The sequence below is a fragment of the Leishmania martiniquensis genome, chromosome 34, assembly GCF_017916325.1.
Source record: "Leishmania martiniquensis isolate LSCM1 chromosome 34, whole genome shotgun sequence".
NCBI lineage: Eukaryota > Euglenozoa > Kinetoplastea > Trypanosomatida > Trypanosomatidae > Leishmania > Leishmania martiniquensis.
Window position 1 is genome coordinate 1,061,775 of NC_090169.1, and position 23,677 is coordinate 1,085,451.

At 60.1% G+C, this 23,677-nt stretch overlaps 6 protein-coding genes across 6 annotated transcripts; all 6 read left to right on the forward strand.

Moving 5' to 3' along the window:
- Window positions 1-5,121: 5,121 nt before the first annotated feature.
- On the forward strand, window positions 5,122-6,966 carry LSCM1_02287 (uncharacterized protein; the record flags this gene model as incomplete). Its single annotated transcript, XM_067319870.1, has 1 exon — window positions 5,122-6,966. The coding sequence occupies one exon, from the start codon at window positions 5,122-5,124 to the stop codon at window positions 6,964-6,966; it is 1,845 nt and encodes a 614-aa protein (XP_067175245.1).
- A 2,057-nt stretch (window positions 6,967-9,023) lies between these two features.
- Window positions 9,024-11,756, forward strand: LSCM1_02288 (uncharacterized protein; the record flags this gene model as incomplete). Its single annotated transcript, XM_067319871.1, has 1 exon — window positions 9,024-11,756. One exon carries the CDS (start codon window positions 9,024-9,026, stop codon window positions 11,754-11,756), a length of 2,733 nt encoding a protein of 910 aa, XP_067175246.1.
- Window positions 11,757-13,738: 1,982 nt separating this feature from the next.
- Window positions 13,739-15,607, forward strand: LSCM1_02289 (uncharacterized protein; the record flags this gene model as incomplete). The annotated part of the gene is made up of 1 exon (XM_067319872.1): window positions 13,739-15,607. The coding sequence occupies one exon, from the start codon at window positions 13,739-13,741 to the stop codon at window positions 15,605-15,607; it is 1,869 nt and encodes a 622-aa protein (XP_067175247.1).
- Window positions 15,608-16,659: 1,052 nt separating this feature from the next.
- On the forward strand, window positions 16,660-18,276 carry LSCM1_02290 (uncharacterized protein; the record flags this gene model as incomplete). The annotated part of the gene is made up of 1 exon (XM_067319873.1): window positions 16,660-18,276. One exon carries the CDS (start codon window positions 16,660-16,662, stop codon window positions 18,274-18,276), a length of 1,617 nt encoding a protein of 538 aa, XP_067175248.1.
- Window positions 18,277-19,627: 1,351 nt separating this feature from the next.
- On the forward strand, window positions 19,628-21,334 carry LSCM1_02291 (uncharacterized protein; the record flags this gene model as incomplete). Its single annotated transcript, XM_067319874.1, has 1 exon — window positions 19,628-21,334. One exon carries the CDS (start codon window positions 19,628-19,630, stop codon window positions 21,332-21,334), a length of 1,707 nt encoding a protein of 568 aa, XP_067175249.1.
- An 840-nt stretch (window positions 21,335-22,174) lies between these two features.
- On the forward strand, window positions 22,175-22,945 carry LSCM1_02292 (uncharacterized protein; the record flags this gene model as incomplete). Its single annotated transcript, XM_067319875.1, has 1 exon — window positions 22,175-22,945. The coding sequence occupies one exon, from the start codon at window positions 22,175-22,177 to the stop codon at window positions 22,943-22,945; it is 771 nt and encodes a 256-aa protein (XP_067175250.1).
- Window positions 22,946-23,677: the final 732 nt, after the last annotated feature.

Genomic DNA, 23,677 nt, shown 5'->3' on the forward strand with positions numbered 1-23,677 from the left:
CTCGCTTTTCAGAAGTTGGGCTGTGTGAAATGTGCGCGAGGTGGCGCAACTGAAGCTTCCCTGCTACCCGACGCAGTGATCGACGCGTGTGTGCCACGGCGAGCTGCCACTGGCGGGGCCCGTGGCACTTATGCGCACTGCCCTCCGACTCTGTTTGCATCGCTCCTCTTACGCATTCCCTCTGCTCCTACCAGCAGCAACGGTCGCGGCACAAACATGAAGGACCAACAAGCGTCCTTGCCGGATGACGCACTCGACATGGCGATTTCCCCTGGTGGGGCCTCTCAGGCACCGGCGTGCGACTCGGTCGGCGCGCTTTACGACACAGTGGAGGATGCACAGCGCTGCTTCTCGTCCCCGGCTCCTTCCCTGGAGTCGTTTTTCGTCTCTCTCGCAGCCTTTGCACCGCTGTTTCTGCACATGCGCTCCACCAGCAGCGACGGTAACGATTCCTGTCGTCACAGAGCTGGGACGCTTGTCGAATACTGCTCCGCGACGACAGCTGTACCACACCCGACTTTCCACCCCTTCATGCGACGATTGATTCGAGAGGTGCGCGTTTCATGGCAACCGTGGCTATGCTCTTCCCAGATTGCACGACTCGCTGCTGCAACTACCGCTGACGGTGGTGGAGGTGATGGCCACCGTCTGCAGGAGGGAGCTTCGCCATCCTCAGCGGGCTACCTAACAGAGTCTCCTTTAGCGGCAGTGTGTCGGTTGCCAGGCAAAGGTAGTCGCCCATACGCATGCACGCCCCAGAATATCGCAGCGGCTGAGAGAGCATGGCAACCTCTTCTGGAGCATGTACCGCCATTCTTCGTAGCTACTGCGCTCGTGACGGCGAGTCTGGGGCGCGCCTACTCGCCGGAGAGGGCGGTGCGGTTGTTCATGAGGTGGACGTTGCGACCCTGCGTACGCGACACCACTGCTCTTGACGCGGATACCCATGCTGATTCTGAGATTCCTCCATGTTCGAGTGGCGAAGACGGCGGTCACCGTGGCCCTTATCTGGAGGTCTCACCGTGTGGCGCAGCTGTTCGAGCCCCGTCTCCAGAGCAGTGCCTGCAGGCGGGCTGTCCTGCCCGTCTTATCTACAACCCGCAGCACGCACCTGCGGCGCTTCACGAGCGGTATACACTTCTACGTTGTGATGACGACCACGGGCCGGGGCTGGTGCACATGGCGCTTGCGATGGTGTGCGCAGTAGTCCCCACAGCTCCCCAGCCACTCTCTGTCGTGCGCGAGATTTTCTTAAATCACCAGCAGCAGCAGCGCTCACTCCAGAAAGTAGACAGCTGTTCATGGGGCGTAGCCGGAGAGGCAGGTGCAGTGGTTGGTCCAGCGGCGGCGACTCACCGTGCCTGCGCGCTCTTCTTTCCGTGTGTAGAGGTGCTTCTCGATCATCCACAGCTTTCCTTTACGGTGCAGATAATAGACAAAACAAGTAACCAAGTCTGTGCACGCCTTCCGGCGCCAAGCGAAGAAGTGGGTGCGACGACAGCAACGCCGGCCGGCAGACCGCGTGAGCTTCAGGTGCGGCTTCATCCGTCGTTTTCACATCCTCGGCGCGGCATTGCAGATGTGGCGATGTCGGTGCTCGGGAAGGCGAAGCTCACGGTGATGCGAAGGGCAGCTTCACACCCTCAGCAGAGGCGCGACACTCCTTTTGACACCTTACATGCGTGCGGTGTTCGGTTCCACGATGCGAGGGATGGCGTGCTGACCGAGTCTTTGAGGGCGGCGCTGCAGTCGCTGGAAAGGAAGTCAGCCGCAGCGCTAACTGTGGGAAGTACATCAGTTGCCGAGCGCGTCTTTTTTGTTGCCGTGAGCGCCGTGGACGCCCTTGGTGGCGAAGCACTCGTTCGACGGGAATTGTCCGATGCGGTGCGAGATGAGGAAGGCGTACAGAGGCCGACGCGTCCTACGCTTCTTTTTGCCATTGCCGGCGACGATTCCAATAGCGTCGAAGTCGTTGCGGTAGAGGCACGTGCTCTGTGTTCGCAGCTGTGGGCAATGCAAGCTGGCTGCGCGACGACGTCTGCAGCGGACACGGAGCAGCGTAGGACCACCGTGGAAAGAGCTCTGCCAGTTCTCGCTAGAGTGCTGCAGTCACCGACGCTGGTGAAGATACTCCCGTCCTCCGCGTTCAGTAGCGTTGCCCTCTCGTGCACACAACGTCTCCAGCATCGCGGCCCGTCTGCCCTGCAGTTGCTCGTCGACTCTCTTCACACTGAAGCGCTGAGTGGTGTGTGCAGCCTCCAGCACATCGCTCATTATGTCGGTTACCCAGTAGGCGATCCCATGCTGTCTATACAGGCGTGTGGGGCCGACGTTCTGTTGGCGTCCACCATCGTCACTCGTTACGGGAGCGCTATTGTCATGTCGACCGTGCAGAAAAAAGGTGATTGCGATAATGAGTTTGGGGGCTCTTTGCCGGAGGTCGCCACGCAAGCCTATGCCGTCCATGACGTTGCGAACGTCTCGCTCGCCGTCTCGCTGTTACTGCAGCATCACACAAAGGAGTGCCTGCTGAGCATGCCCGGCGAGGCATGCAGCAAAGATAGTGAGGAGGGCACAGCTGAGTCGACTCGGGGAACGACCCTGCCATGCGCTTTGCGGCGTTGGATGCTGGAACCCGCTCTGGCACGCCAACACGGGCTTACCCTGCGACTGGCGAGATTTCAGCGGTGGCTGGCAGACGCTACAGGAGGCCAAGTGGATGACCTCCGTGTGCGCTATCAGAACGCCTCAGTCGCAGACGCGCGGCACCTTCCAACAATCGCCGCTGCCAGGCAGGGATGCTCAATCGATTGCGACGCGACTCTTCGGGACCTTGTCTGCCGCTTTGGGCCGGAACCGTTGCCAAACCCCTACTGGACTCGTGGGCCGCGAGCAGAGCCCGTCGTCCAAGTGAAAATCGCATCTTGTGGCACCGATGCGGCAACGGTGATGGACAAGGAGGTGGAGGCAGCTCCTGCTGTGGGAGCAGCCGACGATGAGGGCGCTTCTCCACCGTCTCCCGTGGAGGTTTCCGCAGTGGAGGGGCGCGCGGATGTGGATGCTCTCTTGTACGACGCGCTGACTCAAGAGGCCGCGGCGAGTTGCACGGCAGGGGCGAGGCATACGCCACCCACCACCCTCGTCGCTTCGGATGCCGTGACGAGCACGCCGCTCCATGATGCTACCAACCTCGCCCTAGCAACTATCAAGGCGCTGGCAGACGCTGCGTGCTCTCCTTCCTCTCTGCCACCTTTTCCGTCCAGCTCAGGGGCTGGCACGGCTACAGGTTCCAGCGGCCCAGTCGATGAAGACGCGCTGCAGTGTTACCTATCAACTCTTTTTGACGAGTCCGACGCCAGCCCGACGGCAGAGACGTCGGCGCAGAAGCGTCATCAGGCTGCGCCGCTGTCTCCCTTGACGTCGTCGGTGCCACCACTTCAGAAAGTGTCCACGGCCGCGGAAACTGTCGCGGTATCGAACGCGGCGGTGCCGCTGCGGTCGTGCTTGATGGCCTCCAGCCCGACGGATCTCCCCATCGCCCTCCGTCCCGCCTCCCCCGCCTCTCGGTGCGCTACATGTGACTCGGAAGGCCGCAAGAGGGATGACCCACTGACCGTGACGGTTCCGCCCAGTACCGCCTGGACTCTGCCGCTGGGCTTTCATCACGGCCCTTCGTCCCTCCACCCCAGCTCTGCATCTTCCGCTGCTCGGACGCTGGCGAACAGGAAGAAGGGCACAGGGGAACTAAGCCACACCCCACGCTTCTCGTTGACTCCCTGCTCGCATTCGAGTCAAGAAGCACCGCGACCACGATTGCCGCCGCCGGCGAGCGGGCCGGCTTCCATCGTGGAGTCGGCAATGTCGACGCCGTCCTCTCCGCAGTCATCTTCGGCGGCTCCCGCAACACATCCTCTACCGTCCAGCGACGCGAAGGCTTCACCACTGGAACGCTTTGACCGCTTCGCTCCGTGGCGAGAGCCAGCGACGAGCACGCCAAGCGAACAGGGCTTGCCTGCTTCTCCGGTATCAAGCCAGCGGCCTCAGTTGTCTCAGTTGGCGTGCGACTCGCCAGCTCCGTGCCCGCCACCGTGTACATCGCCGCTCGCCGCTCCCAGCGCGATGTTAACAGATGACAAAGCGCCTAGTGAGCCGCTGCCATTAGTTTCCCGCTCTACCGCGTCACCCGAGGGATCTTCAGCGGAGACGCTTTTCCCGCTCGACCTCGCAGACACCGAACGGCTTCGTTTGGCATCACTGCTCGTCGATGTCCTCCGCAGCACCACTAAGCGGCCGCAGCCATCGTCGCGTCACTGAAGAGCTCACCAGCGGGTCCCCTTTCCCGGATCGCGCACCCGACCGTGCCCTCTGTCTGATGCGAAAGTTGAAGGACTTGTCGGCTCACATCGAGTCGCACCAAATAGGTATGTGATACATATTTCTGTGTCGGCTCTGATCCTTTTTTTCTTTGGCGCTGACGCTGCTCTTTTTCGCTGCTGCTCTGCTTTGTGTTTTGTGTTCCCCCCACAGTTTCGCTTCTCGAGGCGTGTAACGGCACAGCCATGAAGGGTAATATATTTGCGCTTGTGCTCTGTCTCCCTTGCTTTTCTTGGATGCACCCGCCCCCCCCCCTGCCCATGTGTTCGCCATCGCCTTGGCAGGTGAACGCCGCGCAAGACATAAACGTGATACCTCTTCTGTTTCTTGTCGGGCTGTCGAGAATGCGGTTAATAAGGAGAGGGGAGGGGCGTGAGGTGGAGGCGTTGCTGCACCCGCAGCAGGGGTGGATCATGTGCGCCGCGAATGCCCCCATCCTGGGTTGGGAGGCGAGACATGTTCCTCCTGCCCGGCGGCGCCCGTCATCGCTGGCTGACGGGCGCCCTCTTGTGAGACGTTCAGTCTACCGATTCCGCATTCTCCTTCCTTTCCCTCTGATCCTCCTCTTCTGCGTCTGTGCGCCCTCACATGCCCACCTCCCAGGGCTCCCATCACGAATTCCAACGATACTGCATACCTCCCAGCTTCTTCGTGCTTGTCTGTCCTTGACACTCTTCACAGCCGCCCCCTCGTTCGCTCTATCGGACGTACACTGGCAATCCCCTCGTCTTTTCTCCGCGCATCTGCATGCGGCGGCGCTGCTATTCTTCATTTAGGGTCAAAGCAGAATGCGACTCAAGCCCTGGCTCCCGTCTGGCTGGCGCGTCGCTGCTCCAGTACATTCTTGCGCTCGCGTTAGCAGCCGCTGCCGGTCATGCGACGATGGCAGGGGCAGCTGCAGCGACGGCCTTGGCGGATGGAGGTGTACGCGGAATGATCACGAGTGATTCAGGCGATGGGTTGTCGGTCAACGGTTCGGGCAAGAACCTCGGTGTGTCTGGCTGGGTGTCGCTGATCATGGCGGACTCGATCCTCTTGGTGTTTGCCGCCCTTTTTGCCGGCCTCACGCTGGCGCTGCTCGGCCTCGACACCCTGTCGCTCGAGATCATCGCGGACAGCGGCTCCGAACCGGACAAGACGTACGCGCAGAAGATCTTGCCCATCCGCCACCTTGGCAACCAACTCCTGTGCACGCTTATTCTGGGGAATGTCATGGTGAACACACTCATCGCGCAGATCACCGACTCTCACATCCACGGATGGGTAGCCACGGCTGTCTCTACCGCGTTGACAACGCTCGGCGGCGAGGTTATTCCGCAAGCCCTCATGTCGGCGCATGCGCTGCAGGTCGGCTCCAAGTCTGCGCCGCTTGTGAAGTTCTTCGTGTTCATCTTTTGGCCTGTCTGCAAGCCGCTAAGCATAATTTTAGACAAGTTCATTGGCAAAGATCCTGGTCAGATTTACGAGCGCAACGAGCTGAAGAAGCTCATGTTCATGCATGCTGCCCGCAGCGCCGAGTCCGGCATCGGCGCCGGCGAAGTCGATCTGATGGTTGGCGCCATGGAGCTGCACGAGAAGACGGTGATGGAGGTGATGACGCCGGTGAGCGACATGCTCATGCTCGAGGCGAATGAGCGGCTGAACGAGGAGACGATCCAACTTATCTCCGACCGCGGACACAGCCGAATCCCCGTTTACCAAACGACGAAGAACAACGTCATTGGCGTGTTGTTCGCGAAGGACCTGCTCATGGCCAATCCGCAGGAGAACACCAAGGTGCTTCTACTGGTCAAGTTCTACAACCGCCGCTGCCACGTCGTGCCCTCGGAGACAAAGCTCATCTCCATGCTCAAGTACTTCCAGACCGGTAAGTCCCACATTGCCCTTGTGCAGGAGGTGCAGCAGCGCCCCTATGGGGACCCGTACTATGAAGTGAAAGGCCTGGTGACCATGGAGGACATCATTGAGGAGCTCATCCACAGCGAGATCTTTGATGAGTACGACATCGATCCACAGCAGATTCAGCACGCGACGCTTGGCAATGCCTCGACCCTGGCGAAGCGGCAGGTCGGCCTCACCTCCAAATGCTCTCGCCGCGTCCACCTCAACCACAATGAGCTGCGCGCCGCTGCCCTCTTCCTGTGCGAGTCACTGCCTGAGCTAGGCATGGAGGATGTGTCGGCGCTGATGCAGGGCATGACGGAGTGCACCACCGTATATCGCGTTCGGGCACCGAAGGACGCACGCGGCATGACAGATGACGACAAGCAGAATGTGTGGCTTTATCGAGAGGGGGTACCGTCGTCTGTGTTCACTCTCGTCGTGTCGGGCCGTGTTGAAGTGTTTGCGGGAAAGGAGTCGATCGCGCTCGAGATGGGCAGCTGGTCGCTGCTAGCGACCGATGCACTGTCGTCTGACCTGTTTGTACCCACATTTAGTTGCCGTGTCATTCAGGACTCGACGCTCATGCAAATCACGCGGGAGGCCTATGTTGAGATGCTGCGCATCTGTAATAACCCCATTAGTGACACGTCGAGGGGCACTTCGTCGGGTGTGAACATGGACAGAAGGGCGTCCGCCGAATCTCTCTAAGAGAGAGCGAAAGGAAGCGAGCAAGAAAGGGGAGCCGAGTTGGTGCGCTGTCGTGTGCGGGGCCCTTTCCGTTTTTTGACACGTCGACGCACACGCCCCACAGCGCTCGTCATCGCCAACGCTTTTTTTTTGTTCCTTTCTTCTGTTCGTGCTTGCCGCTCGTCTTTTTCTCATTTCTCATTTTGTGCACTCGACTGGACATCACCTCAATGCCTCTTCCCCTCTCCCTTGTTCTTTTTGCTGTCCTCTTCCCCTTGCTACCGCGCTTTGGGGGCCTCTGTACATGTGAAAGTCGATGTGTGTGCTTGCTGGTCTCGTTTGCGCAATCGCGGCAGGCACCACGTCTGCCTCTCTGTTCCTCTGTTCGTCTCTCTCTCTCTTTGTGTGTGTGTGTGTGTGCTGCCCTCGCAGTAGCGAAAGCTACTATGGCTTCGCTTACTTTTCTCTTGCTTTCACCGCGAAGGGCCCCGCCCTATCCTCGGTCGGCATCGCACGCGCCATGAAACGTTCCTATCAGGAGGGAGTGCAAGCGGGGAGAGAAATGGGGAGGCGAGGGCTGCACACAAGTGCTAGCGGTTGGACATGGGCAACGGGGGTGAAGCGGAGGTCACGCGGTATTGGCCATGGGAGAAGAGAGCGCGAAGAAGTAGCAGAAGACTATGTGTGTGTGAAAAGAAACCTGCATGACTCAGTTACCCTCTCTGTCTCGCATCTGTTGCGCCTACGCTCCTCTCCTCTCGAACCTTCATTATGCTCGAGCCTGTCGCGGGTATTGGGCGCACCCCTGTGCACGAGAGTGGGATCAAGGAGCGCGTGGGATGGAACCTAATTCTGTGTCAGTGTCTCCGTGGGTGTTGATGTCTGTGGAGCGAATCGCACCGCCATGTGTGCGCTTGTCTATTGGAAATGGGGGAGGGCTTTGCTTGTGAGTGTGTCAGGCAAGCAGCAACAGAGCTCAGCCTCCATATTCCCATTCTTGCTCCATGACCAACGGCTCACCTTTTCTGCCGTACCGCACGCGGGTCAGCGGCGCCCAACGCCGCGGCCTCCCACAGTCTCGGGTGCCGGCCACACGCGCATGCCGCCTCCCGGGCCGCCCCACAGCAGCCCCCTTGCATGTGCCGGTTGCCACCGGAGTCCACCCCTCTCGGGGCAGCTCAGGCCCCCTCGGCAGCGGTGGGCAGAGTGAGGGCCGCGCGGCTTGCGCTTCAGTCGCGCCGATACCTCCTTCGCTCCATGATTCACGCGAGCCTCTTCACGGCCGCGCGCCGCTCCGACGCATCGCTTTGAGTTTCTTACGCTGTAGACTCCCCTCCTCCACCTCGTCGTCACCACAAGCGGCTCGGGATCAGTAGGGCATAGGGGCTCGCATGGCATCCCCCACAGAGCGTGGGCACCGCGCCCTCAGGCACCACGCGCCCGCTGCGGTGCGCGTTGCCCATCGTGGGGTCTTCTGGGACTGCTTGATTGGAAGTGAAAGGTTGAGCGCGGAAAAGCGGCTTGATAGACCCTTCAGGGAGGATGAGATGTGTGGGCTCTTCTGAGCCATGCACAGAATGCTTGGCGACACTCCGACACTCCGACACACACACACACACAGAAAAATCACCGTAGTGGCAGGAGCAGCGAACGGAAAAGAAAACAACAGAAAAGGAGAAGTGGCCCGTTGTCGGCAACTGCTATTGTGAATGGCGCCGCGTCGCCATTGCGAATGCATGGGCACGTGAGTGAAAGGGCAACGAAAGCATGTCGGCGTGCATGGCGGCAGAGTGTGGCGTTGCCTTCCTATGATTCTCTTCATGGTGATCATACTCTCGCTCATGTCGAACTGTTCTTCTCCATTTTGGACCAAGGGAGGTGACAACGCAGGCGTATGCCTTGTGTGCTCCCTTGTGAAACACCGGTGCTCTCTCCTCTGCCGAGGAGAAGAAAACGCCACCGCAGTGCGCCTCTCACGCGTTTCTTTCACTCAGCGAACACGTCAGGGCTCGCTTGTCTGGCGAATTTTTTTTCTCTCTCGTTGGCGTCTACCTCTGTCACGCGTGAGTCGACCGCATATGAGCAGCAGTGCCAAGGAGGCCGAAAGTGCTGAGTTTGCGCTCTGCCGGCTCGAGGAAATTGACGAGCTTCTCGCTGCTGCCAACGGCGACGAGGATGACTCGCAGGCTTCCAACTTAGCGCAGTATCTGCGAAGTGGCCAGGATCTCGAGAGCGCGTTGAGCCTGCATGAGGAGCAGCTGCGTGACTTTCGAGACAGCTTCATTCAGGCCCAAGTCAGCCAGGCAGAGCAGATTGGGCAACTCTATCACGAGTTCAGCGCGTGCGAGAAACACATCGTTGACTTTGAAGAAGAGATTCTGACCTTCCAGCGCAAACTGGAAGGCAGCGCCAATGACATCGTCTACATGCAGCAGCTGGCGGACGGTTTGGCGCGGAGGGTAAACAACAGGCGCCAGGTGAGCGACAGGATCAGCGAGGTCTATAGCGTCCTGCAGAAGTGCGATTCCTTTTGCGACGTCATTTGCAACAACAGCGTCGACGCGGACTATCTGACAAACTTGCGCGAGCTGAGCCGCCGGCTGGCGTTTCTATCCGGCAACAAAGCCCTCCACTCCTCCGCTGTGGACAACGAGATCCGTCCCAAGTTGACAGCCGCCGCATACAAAGCAGGTGGTAAGCTGCAGCGCTTTCTCACCAAGAAGATCCTCGCCCTTGCCGAGGACCCGGCGCGTACCGTCGAGGAGCAGCAGTCGCTGGAGGAAAGCGCGCAGTTCGCCTTCCGCTTCCTTCAACTCTACAACCCTCCGGTCGCAATAGAGGTTACGAAGCTGTACATACGTTATATGTCCCAGTCGTATGTGAAGCAGTCTCGCCTCTTGGTTGCCCAGTTCTCGGAGGTGACCGCAATGCACGCTGACCCGCTCGAGCCACTTCTGTCGGCGGAGGAAGTGCGAGAGATGGCGAGCAACCGTGACATAGGTGCCCCGCCCGGCAACCAGGTGAACCCAGCACCAGTAAACTTTCCGGGTCGCACACTGGCACGACGCGAACGGAGCGTGTCGCAGCACATGAGTGGCTTCACCAGCTTAACGCCGGCAGCTTCGGCGCTCTCGAAGGCTGAGTCGCTTCGCCTCCTGCGTGCAGCGACTTTTGAGGACTCTGTGAGGGTGGTGAGCGCGCTGGGGGTGCGTTTTGGCAAGCTGCACGTTGACACAGCCGTGACGGCACAGCTGGATCAGTGCAACAGCTGGTTGTGGCACTTCACTCGCTTCTTTAAGGAGGTGGTGAACACATGTGAGTCTGAATGCCGCTTCATCGGCAACTTCTTCTGTGCCTCTGGCGACATCGAAGGTGGCGAGGACTTCACGAGTGCGGAGCGGATTGCTCGTGCGGTGCTTGGGCCTGCAGTGCGCGATGTAGAGACATCAGTCATGGGGGACTTGCCCCTCGTGATGGAGCGGACCGAGGTACTGGCGGCGCTGCGGGTACTGGAGACGGTTAAGCAGCACCTCTGCACCTCGCTGGATCCCATCCCGCTTCTGCTGCTGAGCGGTGTGCTGGAGATGTCTAAGGCGGCGTTACGCAACTCGCTGCGGGCAGCTTTCCATAATGACGAGCTCGTCCTGGCCTTCTTGCCGACGCTGAAGCTGTCTCCGTTCTACCGCGCTGCCGCGAGGGAGAGCAGCTGGGAAGATATTCTCGGCAGCAAACTCTACTGCGCCACGTTAGGGCCTCACCCGCTCGTCTACCGCGTCTGCGGTGTGCTGAGTCAGCTGGAGTACCTCAACACCGCGGCGGTGCATTCCTCCGCCTTCGCTCGTGGCAGAAAAGGTGCCTTCGACCCCTTTGTCTCCACCTTCGTGAAGAACTGCCTCGCCCACATGATGACCTTCGTGGGTCAGCTGAAACGCCGCCACGCGAACCCGCTGGCGCAGCAGGTATTTGCGTGCACTAATGTGTACACGGTGCTAGCGACGTGGCGAGAGCTCATGTTGCTCAGCGGCGACGGGGCCGAAGGGGTAACAGCGACGTCTGGTCCAGCTTCTCCTAGAACGAACAACCGCAACATACCTGGTGGGCGCTTGCACTTCGACGCCGGCGAGTCGGATCTGTCAGCAACCTCACCTGCAGGGGCTCCGGCTGCTAGCAATTGCGCCGATTCTAGCAGCATGTGGCACCACACGCATTATCTGGAGAGTCATCTGCAAGATGCTATTCAGGGCTGGGTGCTCGCTGAGCGGGAAAGCCGCTATTCATTGTGGAGCTACCTTCTCGTGTGCGTCGACGAAGCGACAAAGGCACTGGGGGCGGATTTCTTTGACTCCGCTAACGAGCTTTCATCTGCTGCGCGTTGCCGAAGCGCTACGACGGCAGCCACACAGTCAGACCTGCCTCTACCCCACTCCGCTCTGCCAGCAGAAGTGAGCGAAAGCGTCGTGCTCAAGGCAGCCGCGCAGTTCCACGAGCATTGGCAGGTAGAGGCGGTGAGGATGGCCGAGTTGGTGAGAAAGGCAGTGCAGCAGGCACTGGGTCGCACTCTTGACGGCCGTAGCGCCGGCAGCGCAGCGGCCAGTTGCACGCCAGCGGCCGCCGCTGTCCAGCAGCGGCAGTGCGATGAGCTTTCTACGCTTGTGCTGAGTGCTCTCTTTGCGATGCTGGTGGAGGCACATAGGAAACTGGCCCTCCTTGCCGCGAAGTTCTTCAGCAGCAACCGCGAGCTGCAGTCGACGATCGTTAACAACACGACTGTGCGCCACGAACTATCCCGCCTACTGGAACCGAGCTCTTAGTTCAGTCATGATCGTGTCGTAGCGGCGTCGCGTGATGTTGCTGTCGGCGCCGCTCCCATTTTTTTCACAAACCCGCGAGGCTGCGGCTGTGGCAGCGAACGTGCGGCTTCCGTTGCAGATGCCGCGCCGCTCCGGTTTTTACCTTGGGTTTGCTGCGGGTGTGCGTGTCTCCTTTACACCGTCTCTGAGGCGCTGCCCCTCCCCCTTTCTCATCCTCTCACTGGCCGACTTTCGGCTCGCGCGTTTGCTCTCACCATCACTAACGCCTTCATGTGAGGGATACTTTCGATCCCGCGCGATATGTTTTTTTTTGTCGTGCGGCTTCGGCCTCGGTGTTTCTGTGCGTGCGTGAGTGTATCGATGCCTTCACCTCCTCTACGTCTGCGCTGCTGCTCACATGCGTGCTGTTTGCCGGCTTGGTGAGCAAGCTGCGTCTCCCAATCGCAGTGGCTAATGATTGGGGTCGTTGCAAAGTGTCCGAGGCAGAAAGATAACGCAGCGAGAGTGAATCCTGCGCCTTGCCTCAGGGGCTCCGTTCAGGCACGCCGAGGTGTGGCTTTACTACGCGTTCAGTGCGCTGAGCAGTGCCTGCGCAACTTTCTCGTGCTCTAAGCGCCTCCGCCACGGCTTTCTTCATCTCGGAGGAGAATGGGGGTCCCCCTCTCCACGGCCTCAAGTTCTGCCCCCTCCCCTTCTTCCGCTCTTCGTTCTCTTCGCATGCTGGGCCCCACACCGCGACACCTGCGTCCTGCAGCGCCCCTTCCTCGGCGGGAGGCTACACGCAGCCTGCCGTCCCCCAGCGGGTGCAATTGGTGCGGGTGCATCGAGGCGATCGGCACTCCCCCCTCTCCCCCCGGCGTGTGGTGCGCGTGCGGGCAGTGAGGGAGAGGGCGACCGCCACTCGTGAGTGCGGAGGGGCAGGGGACCGACTCGTTGGTGACGATGCAGCAATAGAAGTCAGGGTGACGCCCGGGAGCGGCCACGGTGCAGGTCGTGGAGCCGGACCGTGGACGCGTGTCTCTTGGGTGACGGCATGCCGTGCAGCGGAGTTGGCGTGGCGCCGATGACGCAGGAGGCAGCCGCTGAAGGGGACGGGGAAGTAGAGGCGTAGCCCGTTAGGCGCACGACCTGCTTTGACAGCCAACGGTTCGCTCTAGACGGCCTGGACGCAGGTGTACCGCGCGCGAGAGGGGCGGGGGGAAGGAAGAGGAGCACGTGTGCTGTTCCCTTATGCTGGATATGATCAAAGGTTTGCGCAGACACGGCAAGGGGAAGAGAGAGTCGTATGGGACATCGGCCATGACGATGGGGAAAGGTTTGAACAGACTAAGCGATATTAGAGGACTTGCCGGTGTCACCAAGGGCGAAAGAAAAAGTTGTGAAAACTTTTTTATCGGGTCTGTCGGATGTCAACTCGGCGCAGGCACAAGTGAGAGCAAAACTGGCATAAGATCCTGCAGGTACGGGGGGAGCCTCTCCTGCGATGCCCCACCTTATCACTGGTGCTCGTTGAGGACTAGCGTGATGAATGTGTGTATCGGTGCCACTGGATGTGAAGGATGTGCGCCCTTGTCTGTCTGGAAGGCAGGCGCATCGAAGACCTGACGTGACTTGGGGGCGTGAACGGTAGGACGGGGGTCGCCTTAGGATGTGGATGTTCCGTATGTTGAAAAGCGGACCTCTACGCGCTGCCGATGCCTCTCTCTCTTGCATGGACCGCGCTCTTTAGCCTGCTCTGTCCTTTTCCGGCTCTGTCTTTTGTGAACTCCGCTGCCTCTCTCGTGTTCATCCGTGGAGTCTTCGTAGGATGCTGCTTTTTTCGCTTCACTGCTGATGCACGATCGCTGTGGCGCATGCGTGCTTTGCTAAGTGGTGAACGATTTGCGTGACACTTCTTCGCGGGCAGTGGACGGCGGCCGCACACCTGCAGCGCTGCTTCGCCCCTCGCTCTGTACCGCAACGTACTCTCTTTTGGGCGTCTCATGACGCAGTTTACAATCCTTTACGGAACGCAGACTGGCAACGCCGAGCGGCTCGCGCTGCGCATTGCTCGACTGACGCTTCGCCAGGGGTTCGAAAGTGTTTGTTGCCTGCCCGCCGATGACGTGCCTATCGCTGAGTGGCCGCATACAGGTGGACCACTTCTCCTTGTCTGCTCCAACGCGAACCAGGGAGAGGCGCCCAACACGTTTCGCCGGTCGTGGGCTTCGCTGCTGCAACCCGCGGCCGCTGACAGCATGGAGAATCTGCAGTACGCTGTCTTCGGGCTTGGCGACTCTCTATACCTCAAGTTCAATCACATGGCCAAAATGGTGCACAATCGTCTTCGGCAGTTAGGTGGCACACCCATCGTGATGCGAGGGTTGGGCGATGAGAGCGATGCGAAGGGGGTGGAGGAAACCCTGCAGCCCTGGCTCTCGGAGCTGTGGGCGGCCCTCGAGAAGCCATGCAAGCACAGCTCCACCGGAGGTGCGCCAGCGTACCCGCAGGGGGACGTTCCTTTCTTTCCCCTCTTCCGCATTGCACCTGCGGCGGAGGGGGATGAGGTCATCGGTGGCGCACCATCCTCTTCTGAGGCCGCCGCCGCACTGCCGCATTTTTCTGAGGCCGTGTTCTCCTGCGAGGTGGTCGTGAACAAGCGCCTCACATCTGTCTCGTGCAAGCAGGTGGTTCATCACCTTGAGCTGCGTGCGGGCTCTGACTGCGCGGCCGCCTCGGCGTACGATGTTGGCGATGCGCTCGGCATCTACTGCCCGAACCGTGAAGAGCTAGTGGAGGAGTTGCTGCACCGGCTGCAGCGAGACGGATCAGAGACGGTGGTGGTGACTCCAGACACATCGCATGGCCTCGCCCGTCAGCCCGCCCGCCCCTTCTTTGGGCGGCCCCTCTCGCTACATTCGTTGCTCCGTCACTACTTTGATCTCGAAGCGGTGGCCACCCAGGAGTTTTTGTGGATGCTCGCGCATGAAGTTGTTGGGACCGGCGAGGATGCGTGCGAGGTGCGTGGGCGCCTCTATGAGCTAGCGAATCCGTCCAATGTGAACGACTACCTTCAATATGCGCACCGTGAGAAGCGCAACGTGTGCGAGGTGCTGCATGACTTCAAGGATCTTCATCCCTCTCTGGAGTTGGTCTTGTCGTTCGCCATGCCTATGCTGCCGCGTTACTTTTCTGTGGCCTCGGCACCAGCGATGGATGGCGCCGACCGTTTTGACCTTTGCGTCGGGCTTTTGGACTGGCACACGCCACTGAAGCGCCACCGCACCGGCCTATGCAGCTCCTACCTCGTGAGGGCCTCACCAGGGACTCGGCTGACGTGTTTTGTTTGGCAGGGCTCCCTTGCCCTTCCGGCTACACCGGCGCCTTTGCTCTTTGTGGCGACGGGGACGGGCATAGCACCCGTACGCAGTATTCTGCGTCAGGCTGCCGGTCTTGCTGTGGAGGGCTGGAAGGATGTACCTGTCGTGCTTGTCTTTGGATGCCGCCATGAGGCGGAGGATTACCTCTACCGCGACGAATGGGCAATCCTGAAGGCGACGGGCCTTTTGCCCACTCTGCAGGTCATCCCAGCCTTCTCGCGAGACACCGCCAAGAAGGTTTATGTGCAGCACAAACTCGGCGAACACGCAAGACTGGTATCATCGTTTGTGCAGCCCGACAGCTCCGGCGCTCAGCCCGGCTTGGTCTACGTGTGCGGAAACGCGAAGCAGATGCCGAAGGACGTGCAACATACCCTCGAGCAGATTGTTGAAGCGACCGTGACGGAGGTCCAGGATGAGGCAGGGGCGGCTGCGTACCTCAGGGGACTTGCCCGCGCGGGCCGCTATCAGGTTGACTCGTGGTCGGCCTAGGCACCGACAGGCAGGACTTGATGGTGTCTTCGCGGAGGGAGAGCTTTTGAATTTGTGACTGTGCCTCCTCTGATCACCCTCGTGCGTCAGCACGAGAGGAGCCAAGCGGCCTTGAACATGAAAGTGAGGGGGGGGCGCCGTGAGTGAGAAGTGGTGGTCGAGCGCTTGCACATTAGTGCGCCCCTTTGGGTACTTTTACCCTCTGCCTGTGTCTGCCTCTGGGCGGTCAAGAGCGAGTCCGACTGAAGGACCGTGTGCTTGAGGAAGGGGAGGTGCGCGTGTGTGTTTGGGGGTGGGGTGGGGAAGAAGGGGGCACACTCGTGGATCTCATTTGCGGCAAAGACTTCGACCATGCCATCATTTCTGCCCCGTACCCCCTCCTCCTCTGCCAACGAGCCCACCTCTCAGCTCCACGTGCCATGCTGCATTAGCACGTGTGCGATGCAGTTTTTCCCGCTTTTCTTTTAGCGTTGGCTTCCCTCTGCCTCCCAATTTCATCTTTTTTCTTTTTCGACCCCCCCCACTGGCCAATGCCGCACGTGAAGAAAACGGATTACTTGCTTGCCTGCCCGCCTTTTTGCCCCGCCCCCTCCTATCTTCCGCGCGCGTCGAGTCTTTTTGCATGCCGTGGCGAGGTAACGCACAGGTGAACGCATCATCCAGCGCCGCACTCCGCTTGTGGGTGACCCACCGGAGCATGTGCAGCCGCTTTCGAAGCATACATCGCACGCAGGTGGAGGGACACGGCCTGCATTCACTGTGACGGACATCGGGTACCTTTCTTTTCGTCTCTCCCGTTCCTCTCTGAGAGCGGTGAGACTGTCGGCAAAGCTGCATGACCGCGGGGAAGACGGAAGACGGAGCTCACGAGCGATTGCGTGTCTCTGTCTTTCGCCCTTCCGCCCCACAGCAAAGCGTTTCCGGATTCGCTCTGCCTGACCCACTGTTTCGCAGGTGCCACCATTTCCATTAGGCGCTTCCTCTCCTCCTCATCCCCTCCTTCGTTGTCCTTTACAAGAGCGGTTGTGCCGTCGTAGCCGCTGAACAACGAGATGGCGGACCATTCAGCTTCCTCGGCAGCGTCACAGGGGGCTTCGAGTGCTTCTCAGCACCAACGCATCGTCTTGCAGAAGCAGCTCACCGAGGCGCGCATGGAGAACGCAATCTTGCGTCAGCAGCTGTACCAAGTAAGCACTCTGCTCGATATTGCCGTGAGCAAACTGGGGACGATGGGTGTGTCGCTTGAGACGCCCATCGACATACGCGCACTGCGGACTGAGGCGTTGCAGCGGGCTCATGCCGAGATGGCCCAGGAGACGTACAACGCCATTAGCGCCTCGCCTGAGAGTGGAAAGTCCCCTGCACAGCACCACAGTAAGAAATTTCAGATGCGCCAGCAGTTGCGTGAGCACACAAGCGCCGTGCAGTGCTGCGCCTTCTCCGAGAGCGAGGACCTCATTGCCACTGGCGGCATGGACTGCCGTTTGATCGTACAGAACTACTTGAACGGGGCAAAGATGTGGAATGCTACCGCACACGAGGAGGCGGTAAGTGATGTCGCTTGGATGAATCACCACTGCCTGCTCTCCGCATCCTACGACAACACGGTGAGACTGTGGGACGTGAACGGCGGTACAACGAATAGGGATGTGCTGTATCAATACACCGCACACGGGTTCGTACTCTCAGCCATTCCGTTAGGGCCGTCACTATTCGCCTGCGCCGACTCGCGGCACAAAACGGCCATCGTTGACATTCGCGTGGGCGGCAAGGGTGTGGTGCAGGAGCACGACTACCGCATTAACTCGCTGAGCTACGACGAGGCATCCAAGCAGATCCTTATGGGTCAGAGCAACGGGGTCGTGTCCATTTGGGACGTGCGGCGGCTCGAGCAGGCCATGCCCGCGATCAGCAGCAGCACCGGTAGCGGTCTACTAGCTTCGCCTTCGCCGCCACAACCACAGCCGCGACGAGGGTCATTGAACGACGCGAACAGCACTGTAGAGGGGGACGCCACACCGATGGCGCTGACGGAGGACAGCGCTACCGGGGCCAGCAGTGCACCCGGGTCAAACGGCGCGCATATCACAAGTGGTAACATTAGTATCGTCAGCGGCCCGCTTCGCTGCACCCGCCTCACAGAAATAGAGAATGAGCCGTCGCACTCGCCCATCTCTTTCATCGCCCACTTTCACAGTGAAGATGACACCTGCCGGCTCCTCTGTGTTTCCGGCGACAATATGGTGCGGCTCTATGGCCGCAACTTTACTGCGTTCACCGGCGGCGGTCGGAAAGAGGGTAGCAGCCTGTATGTTCTGCGAAACGTCCTCGCCGGTGTCCCGACGCGTGGCAACGTCATGCGCTCTGGTTTCTGGAAGGGAGAGCGTGGTAAGACAGAGATGTCGGTCTTCTTCGACGATGGTGAGATGGACAGCGTGGTGCGGCCGCCCCGACGGTTGGCAGAGTGTGACTTACTCGTCACAGGCGGCCCCGACAACACTGCACAGGTGTGTGACGTGACCGATGATGGCGGCGCGGTGGTGCTGGAGCGGTTGGAGGGTCATCGAGACCGTGTGACGGGTGCAACGGTCCGCCGCTCCCCTAAACCGATCATTGCCACAATGAGCGCCGACTCGACGGTGCGCATTTGGATGCCGGTCAAGTCCTGAAATGAGTCGTGTGACAGGCGTTGGCAGTCATGTGCGTGCTTGAGTCTCCGTGTCTGAGTGTGTGTGGGTGGGTGAGGGGGTGGAGCGAAGAGGAAGTCTTGCGGTAGGCTGCAGAGTCACGCTGTAAGAAGTCGGCCGTGTTGCGCCCCTCCCCGCTGGCGCGCCGCTGCGGATGGGCATTCGCACCAGATGTGTGCTTGCCAACGGCGTGTCTGAGATTCGCACCTTAGCGGAGCGCGTCGTCTCGGTGGGTGGGCGGATGCTACTCGTACCGCACGGTCTCTCTCACACCGCGCGCCCCCGTGCGCCACCCGCCGCCTTCTTTGCTTCGGCTTGTAGCGCGTTTGCTTCAGGTTGAGAATACACACAGAGGAAAGCACTTGGCGGTGCCTTTTCTACTTTGACAGCCCCGTCCACCCTTCCCGTGCGACACCGATCCTCCTCGACTTTGCTCTCCCAGCAGCAGGGCCGGCGAAGAGAAAACGCAGCCACTCATCTGCGGCAGGTGCAGGGGTGTGTGCTCTTCATCAAAATGGTCTGCTGTGCGCTACGCCCTTTCGCCTTCTATCTGCCTCTCCTCTCTCTTTTAGCACGCTTCTTCGTCTCCTCCCGCGACCGCTCTTGTGGCTTCCCAAGTTGACCGTCAAGCGCCTTGCTCAGAGGACCCACCGAGGCGTGCGTGCCGGCACATTCCTCCTCAATCGCCTACTAATCGTCGACCGCCGGCTTTTGTCCTCGCCGGTCTCGTGACGTGGCATCTGTAGGGGTTGTCACGCGCACTGTCCTTTCTGACACGCAACATACACGGAAGCGGCCACATCTTCTGACTTCGTCACCATCGCACTCTCGCTCTCTCTCTCGCCTCTCGCTTGACATTTCCGTGGCCTCGCATTTCTGTGTGTGGGTGTCGCTGCCATACGTGTTACCCGCTCACAGCGCGTACAGCGTGGCCTCCTCTTCACCCTCCACCTAGTGTCTCGGGTTTCCGACTCTTTCTGGCAGCGGGAGACGATCACGCTGCGTAGTTTTCTGCCTTTCAACTGCCTAGACGTAGATCCGGCAGCGCCGATGCCTTCTGATGCGGGAACGCCCCCCGGTCACCTTCGTTTCTCTTCCGTTTTGCTTTCTCGCCTACACTCAGACGGCCATCGCCACGCCGATAGCTGCTGCTAGACGCAACGGGTACACTGCAGGGTCCGGTGATGTTCGACAAACGGCTCTTCGCTCTTGATTGCTTTGTGCATCGAGACCGCATCGAACCGCCCGTGCATCTTGAACGGCGACTGCCGTTGCGCGCACCTCCGCAGGTGCACATTAGTTTGCAGCCGCCAACAGGTGTACACTCTCACGCATGGCCTCTGAGCCATACCCTCATGCCTTTGCCGATGACATTATTGCATTTCATCAGCACCATCACGACGCGCTGAAGGGCACGTTCGCGCCAGACGTGCATGGCAACCTCCCGCGCCACCAGCGGAGTGAGATTGCAGAGTTGAACCCGGCATCATTTCATTTACCAGCAGCAGAAGCGCTGCGGTCCTCGCCGTACTGCACACCGCAATGGACTGAGTTCAGCGAATGCCTTCGTGAAGTTGTGTCGCCGCCTTTCCCAGACGCGGACTCCCATCACATTGCCGAATCCAGCGCAGAACCGCTCTTTCGCTCGTCATCGGCGACACCGTCATCGCCAAGCTATGCGGTGGTAAAGCGCCTCGCGGATCTTTCGCAGGCGTCCGATGTCGACCCGGCAGCGGTCGTAGCCACCCTGCGTGAAGCGGAGAGGGTGCTGCAGGCTCCCGCGAGCACCAGTGCACATCGCCACGGTGCGCACTGCAGCAGCCCGACGGCTGCCGAGCACACCACAGCCAAGAGGCACTCACCTGCCGGTCATCTTCGAACGACATCGCCTGCCTCGTCTGCCGCCTCTGCCGCGCATCACAAAGGGGATGCGCGATCACAACAGCGGCCACACAGCCACCACGAACACCACCAGCACCGGCGGCACCTGCACAGGCCTTCAAATCGAAGCCGCACATTTGTTCCCGACCGCGTCGCTACGGCGACCCAATCAGGGACGGCCTTTGGGTGTCACACATCCTCTCCATGGGGTTGGCCCGCCCCCGCACACGCCTTTTCCAGCTCATTCGCGCCGCCCCTCCTTGGCTCCGTGGAGAGAGATTTGCCAGCCAGCTGCAACGGCGCTCGCAGCATGTCTCCCTGGGAGGCGGGTGCCATTGATCCAGCGATGCGTTGGTATGAGGTGTACTATTCCTGGATGCTTTACTACCAGCAGCTGTACGGCGCACAGTTGCAGCAGCAGCAGCAGCAGCGCTCGAGACCTGAGAAAAGACAGAGTCGCCACAGAGCTTATTGTGGGCATACGGCCTCTCATGCAGCCAGCGCAAGGCCTGACGTGCTGGCCGGAGCGCAAAATGACACCGGAGAAGTTCACTTGCAGCAACGCTCTCGCGCAGCGGCCCGCGCCAGTGGATGCAGCGTGGCCGAAGAGGATGGCAGTGGTGCGGTCGGGGCTTCCGCACCGGTGATGGCACAGCCGACTCGGCATCCTTGCCCCATGTCTACCCGAGGTCCACGCGCCCCAATCTACGCTTCCAGAGCAGCACAGCCTGTGCATGAGACCACTGAGAAAGGAGGTGACGAAGTGGCACAACTTCGTGCGGAGCTGCGCCGCCTTGAGGAGAAGTTCGCGCTTTTTTTCTATCGCGCTGCCGAGGGGAAGCGTGACGAGACGCGGGCGCCCACATCGGGAGACTGCAGCATGAGGCATTCTGCCACTGCTTCGGCTCCAAGTGCAAGTATAGAAGCACCGCAGCTGGCGCGGCCTCTGGCCGCAGCTGCTCCTCGTGCGCCGGGTACTAGGTGGCATGGCGACCGTGGCCACGACAGCCGAACGTCTCAGCGAGGCTCTGTGGCACCAGCGGACACGTGGCAGGCTCTCTCTGAGCGTCAGCGAAACGCTACTGCATCCTCGATGCCACGACTCCGCACAAGTCGTGCTTCCCAATTACATCGATTCCCACGCCAACAACCGCATTGACGACGTTGACCGCGTCTCGAAGGCTGTAGGTATTTTTTTTTACTTCTCATTGTTGTTCTCTCGGCTGGGTGCTCCTGAGCAAGGACGTGACGTGACGGGGACGCTCATGGACACCTGCGGAGAGAAAGAAAGGCGAGCTACTGGATGAGGAGGACGGGGGGAGGGAGGGGGGTGGTGCGCACTCCCCACCTCACTGTTCTCCGATCGCACAGCCACACCTCAACGCTCGAGAAGAAAAAAACACTACGAATATACCGAACAGGCGAGTCAGCAGGTGCGGAACAGAGCGCGACGGGGCGCTGTCTACGTTCTCCTCCTGATTTCCTACCGGGCACGACACCGAAGGGGGAGGAGAGCGATGAGGAGGGCGACAAGAAGAGAACCTCACGATCTTTTGCCATTGCCATGTGCCCTGCATTTCACGCCGACGGCGGCAGGGCAGCGCTAGCCTTCGGTGCCCCCTCCCTCCACCGCTGCTTCCTCTCAGCGCTCTCTGAACTACCCCTGCAGCCGCTCCGTCTTCTCATTCACTCTCTCCACGCATGCCTCTCCCTTTCCGTGACGTCCTCCTCGACCCCTTTTCTTCCTCCTCCTCCTCAGTTTGATACCATCACATCAGCGACGCAGTTGACAACCTCAAGTGGATCACTTGACCATCTGCGCTTATCCGCGGGTGCAGCTTCTTCGTCTTCACCTCTCTTCCCCTCCCTCCCCCTCCCCCAGGACAGCATCTGTCCCCTCCCAGCTATCCCGCGCTTCGCTCCACTTTGACGCTGTCCCCGGCATCGACGACTTCGCACAAGTCTTCCTTTCTCTTCTCTTTTCTCTATTCACGCCAGCATGTCGAACTGGGCAGACGCAGCGCAGGATGAGGAGCAGTACCAGGCGGCGTACGGCTCTGATGACAATGGCAGCTACTCCTCGGAGTACGAGGCGCCAAAGCCGTCATGGGTTACAGCCAAGACGGAGACCATCTTCGAAGTCGACGCCGACGGCAACCGCTTCGAGGTGCTGCGGAAGGTGCGCTCATACCATGTGGATCGCCCGGTGACGATGGCAGACATTCGTGCGAAACTCGCGCACTTTGGCAAGGGCAAGGGGGACCAGTCTACTCTCGTTTCTGCGGAGCCACCACTGGCGCTTGAGATGGGCTCGGTCGACCAGTTCGAGCGCGAGAGTCGTGCGGAGGTGAAGCGCATGATTCACGAGGCTAGCGGCATTGATGTCGTCGTCAAGGACGAGCACCTGCGCGTGGTGCGCGAGATGGAGGAGAAGACGAAGAAGGATCCGAGGATAGTGCGCAGCGGCGGCGGCTCCACCTGGGGCGCGATCGCATCCAAGTCCACGGACACCCGCGAGCAGTCGGCCACTGGCATCCGCATTCGCAACTTGTCCGACGATATCACGCAGGAGAACTTGTCTCGCATTTTCGAGGGTCGCGGGTGGATCACGAAGAGCGTGCGCATCCCTCGCGGCGACAACAATCAGACGCGTGGCTTTGCGTTCGTCATTTTCGAGGCGGCCTGGATGGCGGATGCCGCCATCAAGGAGGGGAAGTTCCACTTCAAAAACGTCGTGCTGGACGTCTCGCGTGCCGAGACCCGCACATAGGCTGCCGGACATATTTGGCCCATCCCTTCTCGCTCGTGCAAGTCGATTTTCTCGCATCCCTGCTGGTGCTTCCCTGACGTGGCGCGCCTTTCTGCATGCGGGCTAAGGCTTCGTTGGCATGTGACAGTGCCCGCTATGCTGCAGGGGACTTGGCAGGCCCCTCTGGGGTGCCACGGAGTGTGCAGTCGCTCCTGTGCCTTGGTGACTGGCAGGCGCTATGGCCTTCTGTGCTGTGGCGAGCAGGCGCGTCAGTGGGTGCGGCGGGAAGAGGTGCCTTTCGAAAGAAGAAGAGAAAACGAACGGAAACCGATGTTAGAGCAGTGCCTTGGCGTGTGTGCGTCTGCGCCGACACGTCTGCGTGACGCCTCGCGTTGTCGGTCTCTCGAGCTCGTTGCTGTCATGGTCTCGCCCCTCTTTCGTCCGTTGCTTGTCGTACCGGTGTATGTGTATGTGTGTGTGGTGAGGGCGCCTGTGCGCCCGCATGTCGTCTGCCAGCATCAGCGCGGTTTCTCGCGCGCTCTCCGTGTCAGCTTTGTGTTGCGCCTTTCTTTTTTCGGGTGTGCGTATGTGCTGAGTAACCTGCGTCTCTGCCTAAGAACAAAGAAGCGAAGGGGCCCTCCCTCGCACACAGACGCGCCCGCACACCCCATCGCACAGATGAGGTTTAACTAAGCCAAAGGGGAGGGAGAAAAGAGGCGATAACGAACAAAAATAAAAATCAAACAAGCGAGC